This window comes from Mytilus edulis, chromosome 13 (genome assembly GCF_963676685.1).
Source record: "Mytilus edulis chromosome 13, xbMytEdul2.2, whole genome shotgun sequence".
NCBI lineage: Eukaryota > Metazoa > Mollusca > Bivalvia > Mytilida > Mytilidae > Mytilus > Mytilus edulis.
Window position 1 is genome coordinate 49,977,356 of NC_092356.1, and position 17,438 is coordinate 49,994,793.

The 17,438-nt window shown below is 30.6% G+C and overlaps 2 protein-coding genes across 3 annotated transcripts in view; both read right to left on the reverse strand.

Moving 5' to 3' along the window:
* Positions 1-525: 525 nt before the first annotated feature.
* Positions 526-9,200, reverse strand: LOC139499876 (uncharacterized). Its single transcript, XM_071288452.1, has 9 exons — positions 8,960-9,200; positions 7,392-7,563; positions 6,884-7,018; positions 5,892-6,057; positions 5,107-5,186; positions 4,598-4,646; positions 4,103-4,191; positions 2,430-2,666; positions 526-1,724 (listed from the first exon to the last, which is right to left on the reverse strand). Exons 1-7 carry the CDS (start codon positions 8,963-8,965, stop codon positions 4,128-4,130), a joined length of 672 nt encoding a protein of 223 aa, XP_071144553.1. The 5' UTR covers positions 8,966-9,200; the 3' UTR covers positions 526-1,724; positions 2,430-2,666; positions 4,103-4,127.
* A 5,133-nt stretch (positions 9,201-14,333) lies between these two features.
* The window catches only part of LOC139499879 (uncharacterized), a 65,472-nt gene continuing 62,367 nt past the window's right edge, over positions 14,334-17,438 (reverse strand). For both annotated transcript variants that reach the window (XM_071288453.1, XM_071288454.1), the window contains one exon: positions 14,334-15,200. In XM_071288453.1, the coding sequence (XP_071144554.1) occupies positions 15,021-15,200 (180 nt within the window). In that variant the 3' untranslated portion in view covers positions 14,334-15,020. The remainder of the gene's footprint in view (positions 15,201-17,438) is intronic.

A 17,438-nucleotide genomic window follows, 5' to 3' on the forward strand; every position in this document is an offset into this window, starting at 1 on the left:
CGTTTTAAACATTTTTTTATTCGACAGTCACTGACGAGTCTTTTTAAGACGAAACGCGCGTCAGGCGTAAATATAAAATTTTGATCCTGGTATCTATGATGAGTTTATTTACACATGTATCATATTACGATTTAAGTGGTTTTGAATTTATTGCTGATACGTTGTGTACGGAATCACTAATGCAAATGGTTTTTGCTTTGCCATGGAACTAAAGGTTCATTGATATTATTATTATACTTCACGTATAAATGCCAGCTTATGATTGTATAATACGAGATAAACAATTTACTATATCCAATGGCTGAGCGGGAGACAATTTTTGGAATGTCACTCTGTCATGCAGACCAATCAAAAATCGATAGTTTGAAGAACAGTAAATTGACATCAAATGACTAAAGACAATGCCTAAGTTTTACTTTTTGGCTCAGAATGTTCCCATTAATATCCCTCGAGAAAAAAAAACCGCTGTCAACCTTGTAAAACCACTGTTTTTAATGACAAATTATTAAATAACAACATAACATCTTTAAAAAGATAAATTTTATTTATTTCTATTATAAACCTTGACTTTATTTCCATTCACAAAATAATAAACACATATCGAAATGAATAATTTTATGTGTAACACAAGACACCTTCAGCAACAATCAATATTTATGAAAATATAAAATAGAGTATGCCTTACTTTACTGTAAACATTCATAAAATCGTCATTTATTCTTATCCATAATATGACATTTCATTGCTGTCAATTTTCTTTGGAATCTGAGACAATATTGATGCAAAATACTATCTGAGAAATTCTCGACTATAAATTCATATTCCTTTTTCATTATAGAACATGCAGCTATTGGAACATTTTTAAAGTTCGCTCCTCTCAGTGGTACGTCTTTATGAAATGCCTAAAACTATGTTGGAATGTAACTTCATCATATTTTCTAAATGAATGCATTTTTTTACATAAATAAGGCCGTTAGTTTTCTCGTTTGAATTGTTTTACATTGTCTTATCGGAGCCTTTTATAGCCGACTATGCGGTATGGGCTTTGCTCATTGTTGAAGGCCGTATGGTGACCTGTAGTTGTTAATTTCTGTGTCATTTTGGTCTTTTGTGGATAGTTGTCTCATTGGCAATCATACCACATCTTCTTTTTTATATGTGTGTAATAGTTCCTTTAAAAAAAAAATCATATGCATTTCATTCATACAAGGCTTTACAATAAAGACATGATTAAAAAAGTTTAAATATATATTGAAATGAAATGCAATAGAATTGAAGTGATTTAATTCATACAGTACGCACAAGTTTAATATAGTTTATGAAAACCTAGTACATATTTTCTCATTTCTAATTATTCAGATGATTTTATTTTCATATATGTACAATTATCAATTTAGTTCTTAAATGATAATGAGTATCTAATCTGTTATACAATCAACTGCTATCTAAGTTACTTAGAGTAGAACCAAAGTCATGTTGAACATTTACAAATTCTGAATACATATTCCCGTGATATTGTATATTTTCTTCTTCTAAAGGTCTTTGTTGAACTATATTATGAGTTGAGGACGGTGTGAACATCTTTTCTTGATCTGTAGATGATGATAAAGGCACTTCGTGTTGTAGAAGATGATCGGGTGTGATATATAAAAGTTCTTGAACGAGTGGTGTACCGGCTTGTGTCGGCAATGACATTTCAATATTAGCCTTGTTTGAATCTGATTCTGTGAATACAAGAATGTAAGAATATGAACAAACAATTTGCTTTTTTTCATATAATGTTGAATGGTAAGTTATTCGATCCCTTAATTTAAATTATAGCAATTTTGAATTTTAAGTTGATATTGTATAGGTGGTAAAGCGATGGTTATTATTTTGTTTAACTTCACGTAAAGGGTAACTGATATATCTAAACAAAAATATTGACAGAAAAATTGAAAAAAAAACACAACCACCGATACCCAATATACAAATAACCATGGTCCAGACAGACATTAACAAGCGAATGGAGATAATCAGAATGGAGCATATTCGAAACATGGGTGCACATACATTTTTTCCCTTAGAATAACTTTATCAAGAAAACCAACAGAATTGTACATTTCTGGGAAAGTGAAGAATTTGGATAGGATGATTTATTTTTACGAGTATTTTTGTAATAATCAGTGTGATACTAAAAAAAATAAGCTTTTCTTATACTATGAACAAAAATCTGATATGCTAATTACGTTGACCTTTCTTATATACATCTTGTTGTTGTGTAAATATATTGGCTTGATTAAGTTGTTTCACAATAACATAATAATTTAACGTTTGTATTTGTACCACGCAAATATATCAGTTTACACATAAATAGTTTATATTGTTTTGTAATAACATTTTCAGTATAAGTTAAAAGCCTAAAATCATTAGTATCATTACCAACATACCAAGTTCATATTCAAATGGTTTTATATGCGCCACATTCCTTTCGCATTCAAATGAGGATTTGTGATCTTGAGCTTTTGTCGTATATAGACATTCTGCCTGCTCAACATTTATCTTCACATCTGGTAACTCTGATGAGTAAGATTGAACTCCAATAGATATTCCAGAGTCTGCCGAGTCAGACAGCAAGGGTTTGTTGTTTCCTTTAGTTGTATCTAAGGAAGTATCTTGTCCTTTGTCTACAATAAAGTAAGAAAAACATACACTTTTGGAAAAGATTATTTATTAAGTTAAAACTAGATGTATCAAAGCGACACGAATGGTCCCGTCTCAAAATGTTGAAAAATCTGCAATTTCATTTACAAATGTGAATTATACACAAACATGATGGTAGTCTCACATTTCAAAAATCAGCTGAAAATCTAGAGGCGTATAAAAAAAAAGTCTGTATAACTGTGATTTTCAACAATTTTCAAAGTTGTTAACCCTCAATTTTGACAAAAATTAGCGGAGCTAAACGAAATTTAGACTAGATCTGCAACTCTTCATAGTTAGTTCACATACAAAAAATCAGCCCAATATCTGAAAGTATTTGAAAACAAGTCCGTATAAATGCGATTTTTCAAAAATTTATAAAAGTCCAAAGCCCAAAATTACGGCAAAAATTATCCGAGTGAAACAATACTTAAACTTGATCTGTAACTCATCATCTGTAACTCACATACCAAAAATCAGCCCCAATATCTGAAAGCGTTTAGAAAAAAAAGTCCGTTTAACTGTGATTTTCAACAATTTATCAAAGTCCATAGCCCGTAATTTCGGCAAAAAATTAGCCAAGCAGAACAAAACTTAAACTTGATCTGTCACTCATCTTGGTTAACTCACATGCCAAAAATTATCCCAATATCTGAAAGCGTTTAGAGAAAAAGTCCGTATAAGTGTGAGTTTCAACAATTTATCAAAGTCCAAAGCCCGTAATTTCGGTAAAAATTAGCGGAGTGGAACGAAACTTAAACTTGATCTGTAACTCATCATGGTTAACTCACATATCAAAAATCAGGCCAATATCTGAAAGCGTTTAGAAAAAACACCTGTATAATAGTATGTTGCGGAATGACGGAATGACGGAATTTCGGAATTATGAAATTACGGAATTTCAGGATAACAGAATTACGGTAAAACTATATGGCACCGACAACTTTGTTACGGGGCCATAGAAATTCATCGTTGAATTATTTATTTTGATAAACTTTTAATATAAATTGCTACGAATCCTTTTTTACCACAACTTTTTGGAATTTTGGATCCAGAATGCTCTTCAACTATGTACTTGCTTGGCTTTATAAAAAATTTGATATGAGCGTCACTGATGAGTCTTATGTAGACAAAACGCGCGTCTGGCGTACTAAATTATAATCCTTGTACCTTTGATAACTATTTACCGAATATATAAAAATAAAAAAAGCCGAAACAAAGTAAAGTGAAAATTAACAGGTGTCAGAAGTATAATAATTCAAAATCGTAGAATATAGGGAAATATGAAAAACTATTTAACAGCTTAAGAATTTGCCACTTGATAAGAGACTTATCATTTTGTATTTTCATTGGAGTTCGGTATTTTTGCTATTTAACTTTTTAAGTAAAAATGGATTATTGATATATGAATTATAAATACCTTTTCTACATTTTCCCAACACATCTTATTTTTTGCATGCACAGATTATTACAACTAAGCTAACCACAGCTACCACCGTTATAACCCATCTATGAGAGAAAAATTAAAATAATAAAACCTCTCCCTTCATCATAGGTGGTGCATTAGAACAATGTATTCCAAATTGATAAAATGAAAAAGAAGTACTCTAAATCTCATGTTTTCACAATTGTTTCCTGCAGAAAGACATATAGTTCTCTACAAATAGCATATGCTTCTTAAAATAAATGATGCTTAACTTCATTGTAACTTTAATAAAATTCTTCAAAGTTGTTTTCGAAATTACATAAGACTTTATGTATGAGCATTAAGTTAACAAATAAAAAAACACTCAGATCTCTGAATTCTATCTTTATATTTTGTTCTCAAATTTTATATTATATCATGTATATAATATATTAATTGTTATGTTATTAACTAATTTTATGAAGCAGTCATATAGATATAATTACATACCTCCCAATTTTCCATTCATTTTCTTCAGGATGACTTTTTGCTTTATGTCCTGAAATTATCGAAAAAAAAATTGGTAAAGTTTTGTTTGTTTCCTAAACATGCTTGCAATTTGTTTAACCTTTAGCCGCATGGTATGTATATGAAGACGAAAGTATGTTGCTCAACTGTAGTAGAACTGTAGAAAGCATTGAGAAACCTTTTTTTAAAGGTGGCTGGTTTTGCTATTATAAACAATGAGAGCAAACTAAAAATGATAACGGGACTAGAGTTACTGATATTCAAGATTTTCGTACCCTTGTGGATTTTGATGGTGATTTTGTTATTTTCAGTATGTTTTCTAAACGATTTGCTGAAAGTCAAGAGAAATTGGTTTAAACAGATACCTTATTTCCAAACATTCCAAATTATTTGCATTTTTTCTGCAGGTAACTATTACTTTATGAATGGTACGCCAATGACATTTATTTTAACTATTAAACTTATAGGATAGAAATGTAAGTTAAAATTACCTGTATCGTTTGTTTGTCTTGAAAATGGTATCACAACTGCGTCTTTAAGTGGTTTTAGATTGTTGAATTGGTGTGCATCCCTTGAAAGAAAAGTATTTATAATGATACTACTAATAATCATTCATATAATTAAGGAATGACTGTAATATTTTTTCTGTCTATGAAGAAATAACATAAAAAATTTGGTGCACACTGAATAACGCGCGTAGCGGGTTATTTAACAGTGTGCACCACATTTTTTATGTTATTTCGAATAGACAGAAAAAATATTACAGTCATTTCTTATAATTTAATTCTAAATTCCATTTTGAACCGTTGAAAACCTTGAAAAAACGTTGATGACGTCACGGTCACATGACTAAATTATGTCTATGGTCTGATAACAAAATAACGTCAGCCAACCAGAAGACGCGTTACATCCAAAATTAAATTATTGAAACATCCCTTTCAAATAATCTTTACCATTGGTAAACAAATACGACAGCTTTGTTATCAGTATTTGACAAAACTGGTACAGATATTCGCTGCACAGTTCGTTTGGCTGCCAATTTAATTCGTAATAAATAAATTTTGTAAGGTTGCCAATGAGACAACGTCCTACAAAAGACTAGTTTTGATATCGTAGTGCTGACTTGTAGTGTAGAAAACATATTTTAAGATATGTTCGGTAACATATAAATATGTTTTTAAACAAATTGAAGGTTTAATCTTTATTCTAAGTTCATAAAGTGTTCATTGGTTACACACCAACAAACAACAAAAAACTGATCACAAAGTTTTCTTACCTTGAATCTACACATGAACCATTTAGTGTCAATCTAGTTCCTGTTGGACATGTACCTTCAAACAATTGACAATTACAGCCATTGTATCCGAAGTAGTTTCTGTCTGTGTCGCATATGCATGGAGCTCTACAACCAGATCTTGGCAAATAGTCAACTCTCTTAGACTCTACAAAAGTTAAATAGTATCAAATCAATAGACTCAATATTGAGGTAAAGAAAAAAAAAGAAAAAAAGGGGGGGGGGGCAAGAAAATGGTTTGATCTTCATCATCGAATGCTATGCTTTACAATGCCAAAAATTAAATTGTAGTTTTGAAAGAACAAATCAAATGTTTTCTCATTGGCTTATAGTTCATTTGTTAAAATAGAAAATGATACTTAAACTATCAGCAATTGTCGTTTTTAACTTTTTACGAAACAAGGTTCATGCACTGGTATAATCTGGAGCAATCTAAGATGTTTACTTAAATATATTTTTTTACAAGTTGTGGTTCAAAAGCCTTTAAGGAGGTTGATAATAAAGGAAACAGTAGTATATCGCTGTTCAATAGTTATAATTGAATTGGAATCACAACCTTTTGGAATTTAATGCAGAATGGGCATAATGCTTACCGAATTAGGGTTTCTCAGATGCTTTTCCAAGTCACAATTATCTAAAAGACTTCTAGCAAATTCGCACACATGTCTATAACAACCCTTTTAAATTCAATTAATTCATGTCAAAAGACGTTCCCGAATATGAATGGTCAATAACAGCTTTATCAAATCTCTATTGATTGGAGAGACTTCCGTGAATATACCAAATTAGAATGACTATGTTTTTTAAAGAATTTAATTTTTTATTGTCAAATGTTTGGGTATAAGGTTTCGAATAATTATGGTTGATATGTGCATTTCTCCAGTATTATCGTTCTTACAGAAGGAAACAAGAAAGACACAAATTAGTGGGCTTAACTTTATCATCATGATAAATGAAAGTGTGTATAAACTTACCGATCGGACAGGAATCGTACTTAGTGCAAGGGTGAACACTATCAGAATTGGTCTCATCCGCTAACCATGTAGAACCTATACACTTCATACATTTATCTTCACCAAAATCACTGGTGCATTTTTCCACGTAGTATCCTTAAACACAAAAGACATATTATCAAGAATTGAAAAATATGATGATAAAAAATAGTTATGTTATTATTCACGACAATACAAAGTTACAAAAAGAAAGTATAGAATAAAACTTATTCAACCTAACTAAATCGTCTAATATCTTGTCCCGAAGATACTAAGCTTAAGAATGTCAAGTAAAAGACAACTCGTCTGAAATTGCAAATTGCCGTATAATTTATCACTGCCAACTAATAACAACAAATATCTCTGAAAAATTAATATGTATGTGGCAATTAATGCTAAACCAAAACAATTGAAAAACATGTCCGTTGACAGCTTGAGATAGAATAAAAAAAAACTTTTAATGAAATTTACGGAAATAAGAGTTAACTACCTGCTGTACAGTTTTTCTCTAACTTCTTACAGCAATAATGATCTTGTTCAGTTTTGTTCTTCCAGGATGACCGCACAATGTAATTCTTTGGACATTGTTTATCCGTGTTCATTGCCAGGCCTAACACTGGTAATATGCACAAGAGGAGGAACATGCGAGATATATTCTGATTCTAAAAGAGATAGACAACAAAACAGTAATTTCAAAAATTCACTGTTGTTATATCATGAATACATTTATTTAATCAGTAGTACTTTATTCGGTCAGCTATTATGTTTGTTATGAAGTTTTGACAAACATTTTTTGCAACTTTTTGTTTTTCAGTGCTCATCAACTCCGTCATTTATAACTTTGATAGGAGAACAACTTGTGATTTTTTAAATAAACGAAACGCATGCCTAGTGTACTGGTATCTTTGATGAATATGTTTTCATATCTAGTAAAAAGTGTCACTTCACGGAAACACGAGGCAAATCCGGTAATCTTGTCAGACTGTTTGTTGGCATAAACTCTGTATGTTGTGGGTAATAGACTCAATGAAGAAAATTCCGAGGTATATAACATTTAATTTATAGACTAGGATAGATGGAATGAGACTTCTCACAGTAGATGGAATAAAATGATATCGTACAAATCAAACGTATAAAAGGCGGGATTTTTTTTTTTTTATTAAAAACGGATTTGTCATATTAACTCTAATAAATTAATACATTTTTAAGTTGCTTATGTAAGTTAAAATATAACAATCTACTAGGTCGCTCAATTAATATCTACATTTCGTTTTCAATCTTCCATACCCAATATATTTGCTGTCGATTTAAGTATAATGTTAAGAGTTCGATTGAAAGAATTCCAGCATTTTTGAAAAAGGAGTCGGAAAATATAACAAAATTAATCTAAACAACTTGTTTGGCCAAAATGCAGAATGATATTTAGTCATTGGAATCTAATAAGACGAAACACTTTGGAGCAACGAATGTATGCCTTCGATCCTAATGAATTAATATATAATTCAAATAAATAACGTATTTGGGATCAGTTTTCTCATTTTTCTGTTCTTTAGTAGAAAAGAAAAAGGGTTACCGGAGACCAACTTACAAATCTTATACTTGTCATGTTTAACATTCATTTCTGTATATCGCATACAGTAGCAAAGTAAATGACTAAAAACATTGAGTAAAGTCTATTAATAATATAGTGGAAATCCAAGATCTATATATAAGTTAAACTTACTATATATAGATCTTGGATTTCCACTATAAAATGAAATTGTTGTACATATATATAAGTTAAACTTACGATATATATGTACAACAATTTCATTTTCAAAATCATCACGCTATAGTTTTAAAGATTGAATGGGGGAAAAAATCAATAAAAAAAAAATGTAAAATTCATTGAAGTAAATAATATGAAATAATAATTAAAAAACAAAATACCTAAAAGGTTAAAGTTTTAACCACACCTGAATCACATGTCTTGAATGAGTCACCTTTTAATATGACATTAAAGTTCGTTATTGCATTTACAGATTCTTTCAATCGGAATGAATGAGTTTGAATATTTACCTTCATCTTGTTTCATTCTTTAATTCTTCCAGAATTTTTTTTATTCTAGTCACTTTTTTCGCGCAGATCTTCCTTTTGCTTGCAAATCTAACAAATCTTATCTGACATCGAAACTTCTCGATCTTTTTCTGGTTCAATCTAGTTTGGAAATTCCCTATAAATTTGTATATGGGGTGACTATGTTGTTTCCCATTATTTTGCCTCACATGTTTAAAGGTGTGTACACATGGATATTTTTGTCCGTTTGCCTTGAACCTTAATAATTCACGTTAAAATTGTATTATATATAGTACGTATTGCGTAATTAAGACCGTTAAAATTATTACATCGTTTTGGCATAGCAAATGGTTTTATTTGGTTAACCATAATTTGGAATATAAATAAGTTTAAAGGGATAAATATTTATAATATTTTGGCAGTTTTAAATGGAAGGGCTATGTAAACAACAGCTAATTTCGTTATGGCAACAACAAAAAAGTTTGCTATATACAAAAACATTTATCTATAGTACATTAGCTTTAGACTAGCAAAATACGCCCATTATACCATATATTATGGGGAGCTTAAATTATAAGATTTATGATATTTCTTATTTATCACATTATTTCAAAAGGTTGTAAATTGAATAACACACTAAATACATAAGAAATACTTTCTACGTAAAACAAAAATGCCTGTACTAAGTCGGGGAAACGACGGTTGTTATCCATTCGTTTGATGTTTTTGAGCTTTTGATTTTGACATTTGATAAGGGACTTTCCTTTTGAATTTTCCTCGAAGTTCAGTATTTTTCTGATTTTACTTTTTAATCCATTTGGTTCGTCTGAAGTGATTAACTTGATTTGCCGCCATCTGGAATGCTAAAGTCCTACATTAATGATGTACATTGAATGGAGCTATTTACCAAAAGGGATCTCGAAGAATAGCCTAACTCATCCAATGATCATGTTATTTGTTAAATACGCCAGTCATACAGTTGTCGATACTCTACAGCTTATTTTTTTCTAAATTTAGTAAACAGGTAAATCGGAAAGAAGCATGCTAACAACTCTTTTGATATAGAATGTGAAAAAGTAGTAACGTCACAAATACGTATTTGCTCTGTTATATCTAGATATCACGCTTTCATTACATTGCATGCATCATTTGACGTCATGTTTTGTAAAGCTCAGATGATAAGCAAATACTATACGGATGTCTTTCCGAGACAGCTTATACTGCGAAGTGACAGAAAAGATTGATGTAAAAACTAAGGAACAATCCTTTGCTGACACGGATGGTTGTTTTTTTACGGAGAGTAACAGGAACTCAGTAGTCAGCACTCCTGCTATGGAGGTTGATATCCTTGTTATGGTCATTTTCTGTGCGTTGTTGGTCATTAAATAAAAAACATTTGAAACACAAATGTATATATGTCTCCATACATAGCTGGCATTTGTATGATATAACAGTAGTTTAAAATTTGTTTTCAAGTTGGTAACTCATTCCGTTTTCGAATGTTTTAATTATGAAGCCACTGCTGCGTCTTGTGTAGACAAGACCTTTGTCTGGCGTAGTAAATGATAAATAATGACAGCAATAGTTTACCGATGTCCAAATCTCGTAAATCATTTAGAAAGAGACAAATTAAGGTACCAAAAAGTACGTAAAATCACAAAAATACTGAACTCAGAGAAAAATCTCATGACTTCCAAAAGTCTGTTATCTTTGCTTCGATTTTGTAAAAACACTGGGTTGATTAAACTGATTTCGGACGCTTCGGGTGGTGTTACCAGTCTAGTAGCCGGTATGCTTGGGGTGACATGCAATATAATTGTTACTGAGAGTAAGAATGTGTTAATACTATTGCAAGAGGAAAGATAGTTAGAGTGTATTTACTGTAAAAGAGGGACGAAAGATACCAGAGGGACAGTCAAGTTCATAAATAGAAAATAAACTGGCCATGGCTAAAAATGAAAAAGACAAACAGTCAAACAATAGTACACATGACACAACATAAAAAAAACTAAATAATTAACAACACGAACCCCACCAAAAACTAGGGGTGATCTCAGGTGCCCCGGAAGAGTAATTAGATTATGCTCCACATGTGGCACCCGTCGTGTTGCTCAAGTTATAAAAAATCCGGTAAATAGTCTAATTCGGTAGGTCACATTTATGGAAGGGAAGGGGATTGTAGTTACGACGTAAGGAACATATCCGATATAATCTAAGAAACGGTTATTCCATAACGGTCAACCAACTCGTGATGGCGTCCGTAAAATTTATGAAGGGATGATTTCAACTTCACCATTTGGAATTCTTGGTTTAATAGCTTCCTTGGTTACAATGTTGAACGCATTTATCTCAACGAACTAGAGATAACGGATACAACAGATACGGATCAGTCTACCTCATATCTTGACTTATATTTAGAAATGGACAATAAGGGTCGGAAGAAAACAAAACTTTACAACTAATGAGATGATTTCAGCTTCCCAATTGTGAACTTTCCATTTTTTTGTATGTTGATTTATTTGGCACAAAACAAATGCTAAGGTATTTGAAATGACTGACTTTATTTACAAAAACCTTACACAAAATTACAATGAATGATTGTTATTAATTAATTTAACATAGAAAGCAAAGGGGTCATGCATTAGTTTTAAAACTTAAATTACCCTGGGTAAAAGGCTGTCAGAACATTGGACAAGCCGTGAAAAAAGTTTACAAAAACTATTTACATTTTATTGTTGTAAAAAAGTATTTCCAAAAGTGTTCACCCTCTTTGTTTTTGTGGACAACTTTGTGTATTTTTCTTGTTGTATGGTGACCCCATTAGTGCACAGATAAATTGTTTGATGTTAGAATTGGTAAAAATGAAATTAGTATTCGTTATATCAACTTTTTCCTTTATCAGCTATATTCCACAGTAAATTATTACCCAATTATCCGGCCTAAATGTTTGCTTAAGCTGATGAATAAATGTGTGAAATCTTTTTATATATATATATATCGGAAAGAAAAATTGAAAAAGATTTAAATTAACACAAATTGTTTTTCATGTCTCACTTAGACTCATTCCAAACCATCATACTCTGCAGAATTCTTATTTTTTTGTAACAATCAGTTTGCACTTTTTACAAGTAATAAATGGCAATTAATACAAATGGTAGATCATGCAAGTTATGTCGACCTGAACAAAGGCCAGGATATTTGGATTGCCACTGGAAATAAGGGTGGGGGTATAATTTTAGACTTACAAAAGGACAACCACGAAACTCTTAATTGGTCTCTAAGTTGCAAAAATCGTATCCTCGTCTTCACAAAGCACCGACATGGCTGTGTACTTTTAACTAAGGGTTTTTGCTGTCGAATCTAGAAAAGTCCATTTGACCATATAATAATATGAATTTTCCTTATAAATGAAATTAGTTCATGATTTATATTTGGCACAAGTTTTTGTAATTTTGGGTCTTCAAAGCTCTTCAATGATGTACTTGTTTGGCTTTATAACTATTTTGATCTGTGCATCACTGATGAATACTATGTAGACAAAACGCTCGTCTGGAGTATCAACTTATAATCCTGGTACCTTTGATAACTATTTACAGAGTTTTACGTACATGTCATTTGATTTCTGGTGAATAGTTGTCTCATGGGCTAACTTACAATAACTCTTAAGTTTGATACATTATGTCAAAGAGCATCCTTATCAATTAATCTTTTATAATATTTGATTAGAATCAAAAGAATACCAATTCAATTGGTGTTTGTTGAACAAGAAGAAAAGCTGTATCCTTTCAGCACTTAACTACATTTACTTTCAAATGTTAATTCACATGTTCAAGACTTTAAGAAAGTAACAATTAATCAATCCTAGAAAACTGAATTTGTTTAAATAAGGTTACAAAAAAAAGTGAAATCACAAAAACACTTAACTCTCAGGAAATACAAAACAGAAAGTCCCTAATCAATTGTCAAAATCAAAAGCTCAAACACATCAAACGAATGGATAACAACTGTCATATTCCTGACTTGGCACAGGCATTTTGTGAAAAAAACAAACAGAAAAAAGACTATTAAATTTTAAATTTTATTTTCTCTTCAATAAGTATCTCAAAAGCACCAACTTGCATACAAGTATTATGTATTGTCAGCAGTTTATCACACTGTAAACCTGCATACAATATTACATTGTATTCATATTGACCAATCAAATACCAATGTGCATTTAGTAAAACCTAAACATTTGAAATCTTAAAAAGCTATAAATTTCAAACTATTTCACATTTCTAGTGCATTGCAAACAATTCAAAATCATATCAAACTTTGAAATAAGTGCAGGTCATAAAACTTCACAAATTCAATTTAGAAAACAAATAAAAAAATGATTTTTATCATAATGCATTCCATTTGATATGTTGATTTCAGTCAAAGACATTTTGATTGATGCTGAAAACTAAAACTATCTTTATAAGCTCCTTTCAGAGACATTTCCTTATAGCAATCACAAATTGTTCTCCATAAAAACCTGAATAATGCATGAAATAATAATATATGGCATATGACTATCACAAACTCAATTAATAAATAAAATAATATCTAACATAATAAATAAAATAAATTATCAAAAATTTACAAATAACATAACAAAATTTCTTTATACATTTATAATTCTAAATTTATATTTAGCAGCTATGAGCAAGTATTAAAAATATATCACAGACAAGGGGAGACAACTTTGTCCAAACTTATTTTGGCACACTATGTTAACAACTTTAAGTTGTGGTTTGTACTACTTAGCACTTAATATCACATATTGGTACTACAATGTACTCCATTCACAATAATTCACACCTAAGGAATGTATACACAAAATCTTTTTAAAGTATCCACTTTTATTGGTAAAAGACTATTTTTTACAATAAAATTCAGCTAAAAATTTTCACCCATCATCTATAAGAGGTTTTTCATGCCTTCCTTAGAAGTTTAGCTTGTTTTATATGGAAGAGTGCTTGTCATTATAAAATTTAATCCAGATAAAACTGGCATTTTGGATAACAATTTTAAAAACAGTAATACTAAATAATACTATTGTATTCTAAGTTTTTTCTTACATGAATCATGTAGAACCATAAACAAATTCACACTAAAACTGGTCAAGAGAGTCCATGCTAGGTTGCTCATATGTTAATTTTCAATATCATATTTTCCCTCACTCATTTTGTAAAAAACATATCTATATCAATCAGTAGAACCTTGACCTTTCACTGAGCCAGATATTTTCTGTTCTTTTCTTATCCACTCTTCTTTCCATTAATCAAATTCACAATGAATTAAACCTCACATATATGAAATTGGGGAGATCATTTACCACACTAAAATGTCAGTTTAAGTCTTTTTAACCAATAGTTTGGTTTGCATTTTAATTAATTCAATTAAATTACAAAATAAATTCCAGGAATTGAAATTTATCATCTTTTAGAAATACCTATCTAGTAAATAGTGTTCGAACAAACTGTCTATGTTTTCTATTAAGTTGAAATGTCTGCTCAAGAAACATAACTAGATTTTCAACTTATACTAATAGTTCTAGTAATTTTGTCAAACCTACGAGTCAAGTTGTCTCTTGAACTTTACATTATGTGAACATATTTATGAGATAATTGAAAATACAAGCCAGCCAGAAATGCATTTATTATTTCAATCTTATACTATTAGTTCCAGTCATCTCGTAGACTTTATGTTAAATGAACAGATTTATGAGCAGATTGAATGTACAAGCCAGCCAGTAGTATATTAACTATTTCCCTGGTGATTAATGTCGCCCAGCAGTGTATTAACTATTTCCCTGGTGATTAATGTCGCCCAGCAGTGTATTAACTATTTCCCTGGTGATTAATGTCGCCCAGCAATGTTTTAACTATTTTCCTGGTGATTAATGCCGGCCCTCAGTGTATTAACTATTTCCTCAGTGATTAATGTCGCCCAGCAATGTATTAACTATTTCCCTGGTGATTAATGTCGCCCAGCAGTGTATTAACTATTTCCCTGGTGATTCATGCGGGACCTCAGTGTATTAACTATTTCCCTGGTGATTGTCTCTGAATACAGGCATTGGAATCTGTGATGGTCTTGCTGAGAATGATTCTGATGATGAGCTCCTAGACATCTGCAAATGATTTAGGGATGGACTTCTTTTCATTGCAATCTTAGACCTCTTTTTTCTCAAATACCAGTCCTTCCATGCATAAAACACCTAAAAATTTAAATAATTAAAAGCTGAATAAAGGTTAAAAAAAAAATCAAATGATTTTGGTTAATTTTTGAAGATATGAAAATCAGAATAATATTTTTTATAATCTAAATTATTTCATTGGTTGCAATGAATAACATTGATTTCTGAGTTAAATAAAATCCGAAAATTTCACATGTGAAATAAACGTGGTTATTTCACTCTCTGACGTCATACAATAATAGGCGTTGTCAAAACTTCGATTAGGGCGGATCAAAACAAATTGTGAATGCATAGAAAAAAGATATAGTTCCTTACATGTTCTACATTAATTACTTTAAAAAAAGCCATTTGCCAATGTAATAAAAAGAATAACTAATTAAAGAATTCAAATATCGAAAAATATTCAACTCGTGACCGAACAACACTAATAATTAACTCATGCGCTACTCCCATTGGTGAATTAATGTGTTGTTCGATCACTCGTTGAATATTTTTCTCTATTTGAATTTTTCGATTAGTTATGCTATAATGAAACACAAGGAATATTAGGATTTAGACACAAAAACATGCATAAAATACAAATATGTTGCATTAAATAACCCTTGACAAGTAGTGCGGTGACAGAAGTGTAAAAAGTCGTCTAGATCGCGAGTTTAATCTCCCCAAATAACACACGGCTAAAAATGGTCTTAACTTAAAGACAAATATGTCTTCTTTAGTTTTTGCCCTGTCGTCAGAATTTCGTACGGTCACTTTTTTCTAAAAAGTCGTTTTAATGACTGGTAGTATATTGGAGAGTTTCAACCCCCCTTTTTCGAAATGAAAAAATGTGTATGTGTGCTTACATTTAATTGAAATAGTTTTTCCTGAAGCTATTTTTTTTATGTCAAAATATTCTATTCAGTATTTTATTTTCTTCTAATATATAAAATTTACGCAGTTTAGACTATTTAAAATTGAGGTAATTTTAATTGTAAATTCAGACTCAAACTTTAGTTCCTTCTTCATAGTAGAAATAAAAATTATCCCATAATATTTTAAGCATATAGTATTTGATAAAACTAATAAGTGATAAAAATTTAGAAACCAAAATATGAAAAAAACCTTAAGAAATCGATGGAAAAAGAATGGAGTAAAAATCTTCAATTTCAACACGGAACTCAATCACTTGCCTTCCGTCACATTTTGTGTATTAGTCAATAATTTGCTCTCAAATGATATATGAAATTACTACCTTTTTCGCTATTATATACACATATTTTCAATTAAAGTGCACTGATATATGCCACATACTTTGTTTGTATATGTTTATATTCTATGTTTTTTCGTTATAAAACATCAAATATACTTTGTCAGAAAAGTCTTATTGTAAAATCAAGATAATTGACGGATAGTTTCAGTAAATATTCCGTGATATGTCAAGTCCTTTGCAACTTGCTCCATTAAGTCCAAAGAAAAGACAAAAGTCGTAAAATTTTATACACTGCATAATATGCCAAAAAAAAACTCGATTGAAATTTTGAGTCAATTTACCAGTTTAGGGAAGTCGATTTTTGTATCTGCATTGCATAAAAGATTGGATGAGGTGAACATCAATATGTTTCATGCGATACCTGTTAATTTGAAGAACTCTGTGCAGGCAGTTTATCATCGTTCATGCTACAAAACTTACACAAATAAACATATCTGTTCCCCCTTTTAGAGCGAGAAAGCTTCTAGTCTGATATTTAATGACGATCTGACTGTTGTCACTCAGTTTCGGGTATTTGTACACGTTCTAGAATGCAGTCGTTGAACTGGAGCGCTTGACGTATATTTTGTTGCAACAAAACATTTTAGAGAGATAAAAAAATACTCAAGTTTGAATCAGATGAGCGTATTAAAAATGTTTTATCCGTGTCAGATAAAGTTAAAGTTGAAATAGTTTCCCGTCCATCTTTTAAACTTCAAGAACTCTGTCATTTTGGTTGCATTTCAAATTATTTGCTAAAAACGAGAAAAAAAAATCCAAACCCGTGGAAGCAGATATCTCAGAACACGATACTGCCTTTACTAATTTTATTTTGGCTATTGACAACGATTTAATGGTCATTCCTCATGACATCGTTACTTGATAAATATAGATCATTTCTTCCCGCTGATTCTAATTTAAGATATTCTACATGTAAAATGCAGTCTAAACTCATTTATTTCTATAGAAATTCAGATGTCAAACAACTTCAACAAGTTCAAGGCAAATATAACATAATATTTAGTAGA